The 3239-nt window shown below is 52.1% G+C and overlaps 1 protein-coding gene across 1 annotated transcript in view; it reads left to right on the plus strand.

Moving 5' to 3' along the window:
• Positions 1–3215, plus strand: part of LOC104532333 (sorting nexin-19-like) — a gene marked incomplete at its 3' end in the record, with an annotated part of 3476 nt that extends 261 nt beyond the window's left edge. Inside the window, 5 exon segments of the mRNA XM_029087355.1 lie at positions 1–188; positions 191–1050; positions 1480–1618; positions 2865–2965; positions 3096–3215. The exon segment at positions 1–188 is cut by the window's left edge and continues 123 nt beyond it. Coding sequence (XP_028943188.1) covers positions 1–188; positions 191–1050; positions 1480–1618; positions 2865–2965; positions 3096–3215 — 1408 coding nt within the window.
• Positions 3216–3239: the final 24 nt, after the last annotated feature.

Raw genomic sequence — 3239 nt, forward strand, 5'->3', positions numbered from 1 at the left:
GAGGGATTTTGTCGCCTCGTGGTACTGCACCATCAGCAGCGAGCCAGCCTTCGAGGCCGAGGTGGAGAAAGCCATGATGGGTCTGGCCACCGAGCTCAGGAGACGCATGGGGCGAGTGGACCGCCAAGCTTTGGCCCGTCGCCTCCTCCTCCTCTGTGGCCACCACCTGCAGAGTTACTTGCAGGCCCGGGGGTGGAACTGGTCGCCTGTAACGTGTTGCTGCCGACCATCAGGAAGATAGCTGATCCTGACTGGATCAACCTGCTGCTCATCGGGGCTTTCTCCAAAAAGACTCGGGGAGAGGAGCCACCCCCTGCACCCCCAGTACCTGATTTCTTGCCTTTCCCAGTGCAGACAGGTGCCACCCTTGCCAGGATCCCCCTCTCTCCAAGGACCACAGAGTTGCCCAGGAGAGAAGCTGCTGGTGAGGAGGGAGAGGAGCTGGCGAGCGGGCTGTGCCGCACAGAGGAGCCCTTCCTCCGCCCACGAGCTCTGGGCTCCTTCTTCCCCTGTGAGGGTTTGGAGCTGGAGTCCCCTGTGCCCAACGCAGGCCAGGACACAGACCTGCTGGCACCATCCCCTGCAGGGGAATTCCTTGATGAACCTCCCCAGATCACTTCCACTTCGCTGGAGGGACCGGAGGATGGCGTGGGGGACCCAGAGGAGGGCGGTGCCACCAGCTCAGATGTTGGTCTCCTTCCCACCTCTGCTTTTACACTGAGCTCCTGCCCTGGCATCCAGATCAACCTGGCAGCTGAGAAGGAAGAGGAGAACCTGACTGTCCTCAAAAAGTCCTCTTTGCAGAGGCCTTCCAGCTTGGGGAAGGATTTAGGGACAGCAGAAGGGCCACCGCAAAGCCCTACAGACCCAAGGCAGACTCTGCCCTTGGTCTCATCCTCTCCAACAACTTCCATCAACACCTTCAGCTTCGAGCCCCTCAGCAGCCCTGACGGGCCGGTCGTCATCCAGAACCTGCGGATAACTGGGACCATCACTGCCCGGGAGCACAGCGGGACTGGCTTCCACCCCTACACCCTGTACACTGTCAAGGTAAAGTCTCTCCAGGTGCTCCCCCCTTTTCCAACATCCCCAAATCCCTGCCAGGAGAGCGTGGGCTGGTGTTTGGAGATGAGGATTTGTGCTCTGTGGGGCTTGACAGCAAATTTGGGCTGGCAGTGGGGGATTATGGGGCACAGTGTTTTCCCTGTCACCATTTGGGTGTGGGTTTGGGGTTCCCACTCTTGGTTGAGGGTTGTGTGGGGCTGGTTGAGTCTTTTCAATCCTGTTTTCACCTCTTCCCTTCATGGTGAGGGATTCATGTGCTGTCCAGCCCCTGTTCCTCAGGAAGGGTCAACCTGAGGAGTTGCTGGATGGGACCTTTGTGGGGTGTGGGGACTGTGGGTGCCAACAGGGACCCCAGAGCACATCAGAATTGCTTTGAGGTCTATAAGGGTTATTGATTGTTGCTTTTCTCCTCAGTATGAGACAGCCCTGGAGGGTGAGAGCACAGGCAGCCTTCAGCAGATGGCTTACCACACCGTGAACCGCCGATACCGGGAGTTCCTCAACCTCCAAACCAGGCTGGAGGAGAAACCAGAGCTCCGCAAGTTCCTTAAAAGTCAGTGCCTGCATTCCTGAGAAAAATCCTTCTCCCTCTCACCCCAGTCCATGTTCTCCTGCTCTGAGAGTATCTCATCCTGCTGCTGGCTGTTTGTCATGTCCTTGTTCTGGAGAGAACTGGCTAGAGGAGAAATTTATTTCTTTAGCAGATTCTTATGGTTCAAAACATTCTTGTTGCCATTCAGATCACAACCCTTGCTTGGAGTTTTGCACTTCAGCAATGAACAGAAACACTGGTACCTGCAATCATAGAATCAGAGACTGGTTTGGATTGGAAGGGACCTTAAAACCCATCCAGTTCCAACCCCCCTGCCATCAGCAGGGACACCTTCCACTAGACCAGGTTGCTCAAAGCCTCATCCAGCCTGGCCTTCAACACTTCCAGGGAGGGGGCATCCACAGCTTCCTTGGGCAACCTGTTCCAGTGTCTGACCACCCTCACAGTGAAGAACTTCTTCCTAATATCTCATCTCAACCTCCCCTCTTTCAGCTTAAACCCATTTCCCCTTGTTTTGTCATTAACTGCCCTTATGAAAAGTCCTTCCCCAGCTTTCTTGTAGCCCCTTCAGGTACTGGGAGGCCACTGTAAGATCTCCCCAGAGCCTTCTCTTCTCCAGGCTGAACAGCCCCAACTCTCTCAGCCTGTCCTCATAGGAGAGGTGCTCCAGCCCTCGGATCATCCTGGTGGCCTCCTCTGGACTTGTTCTAACTGGTCCATGTCTTTCTTATGTTGGGGGCTCCAGAACTGGACCTGCAATAAGACACACTGGTATCTTATATTGGCTTATAAAAAAGTAAAATATGTTGAACATAAGCTTCTTAAAAAGAAAATAATGTTTCTTCTACTGGTACTTAATGTATAAAACTCTATTTATTTTAGCATGTTCCTACATACTCCTTTGGTTTTGGCTGCTCTGGGGTTTTGACTGGAAAGCTGCTTTGTTGAGATTTTTTTGGGGCTCTTTGGGTGATCTAAAGTCCTTTTGCTAAACTGATGTTCTTACTTCTTTAACATTAAAAGCATGGATGGTGTGATACCAGCAGAACACGAGTTCTGGGTGGATTTAAGGTCTGATTCAGCCACTCTGTTTTGAGGGGCCTGTTACCTGGGGCTGGAACTAGATGATCTTTAAGGTCTCTTCCAACCCTAACCATTCTATGATACCAAGCAGTGTGTAAGTGATAGTCTTAAGAGTTGAAAGCATGAAAATTCTAATTTAGTAATTGGTTTGTTTCCTTTGTAGATATCAAAGGCCCAAAGAAACTGTTCCCTGATCTCCCCTTTGGAAACATGGACAGTGATAAAGTAGAAGCCAGAAAAAGTCTGCTAGAATCTTTCTTGAAGGTGAGATGCTTGCTGCTGTGCCCCTGTACTGGCAGTGGAACACATCACACCTTTTACACCTGCACTTTACATGATCAGGCTGGGAAATGGACTCCAAAAAAAAGACCTAAAGCTCCATGTTTCCTTGCAGCAATTGTGCGCGGTCCCCGAGATCGCAAACAGCGAGGAGGTGCAGGAGTTCCTCGCCCTCAACACCGACGCCAGGATCGCCTTTGTCAAGAAGCCCTTTGTGGTCTCCAGGATAGACAAGGTAGACAAGTGGGAAACTAGGACC

Source organism: Antrostomus carolinensis, unplaced genomic scaffold (assembly GCF_000700745.2).
Source record: "Antrostomus carolinensis isolate BGI_N321 unplaced genomic scaffold, ASM70074v2 scaffold33471, whole genome shotgun sequence".
In the NCBI taxonomy this organism is placed as follows: domain Eukaryota; kingdom Metazoa; phylum Chordata; class Aves; order Caprimulgiformes; family Caprimulgidae; genus Antrostomus; species Antrostomus carolinensis.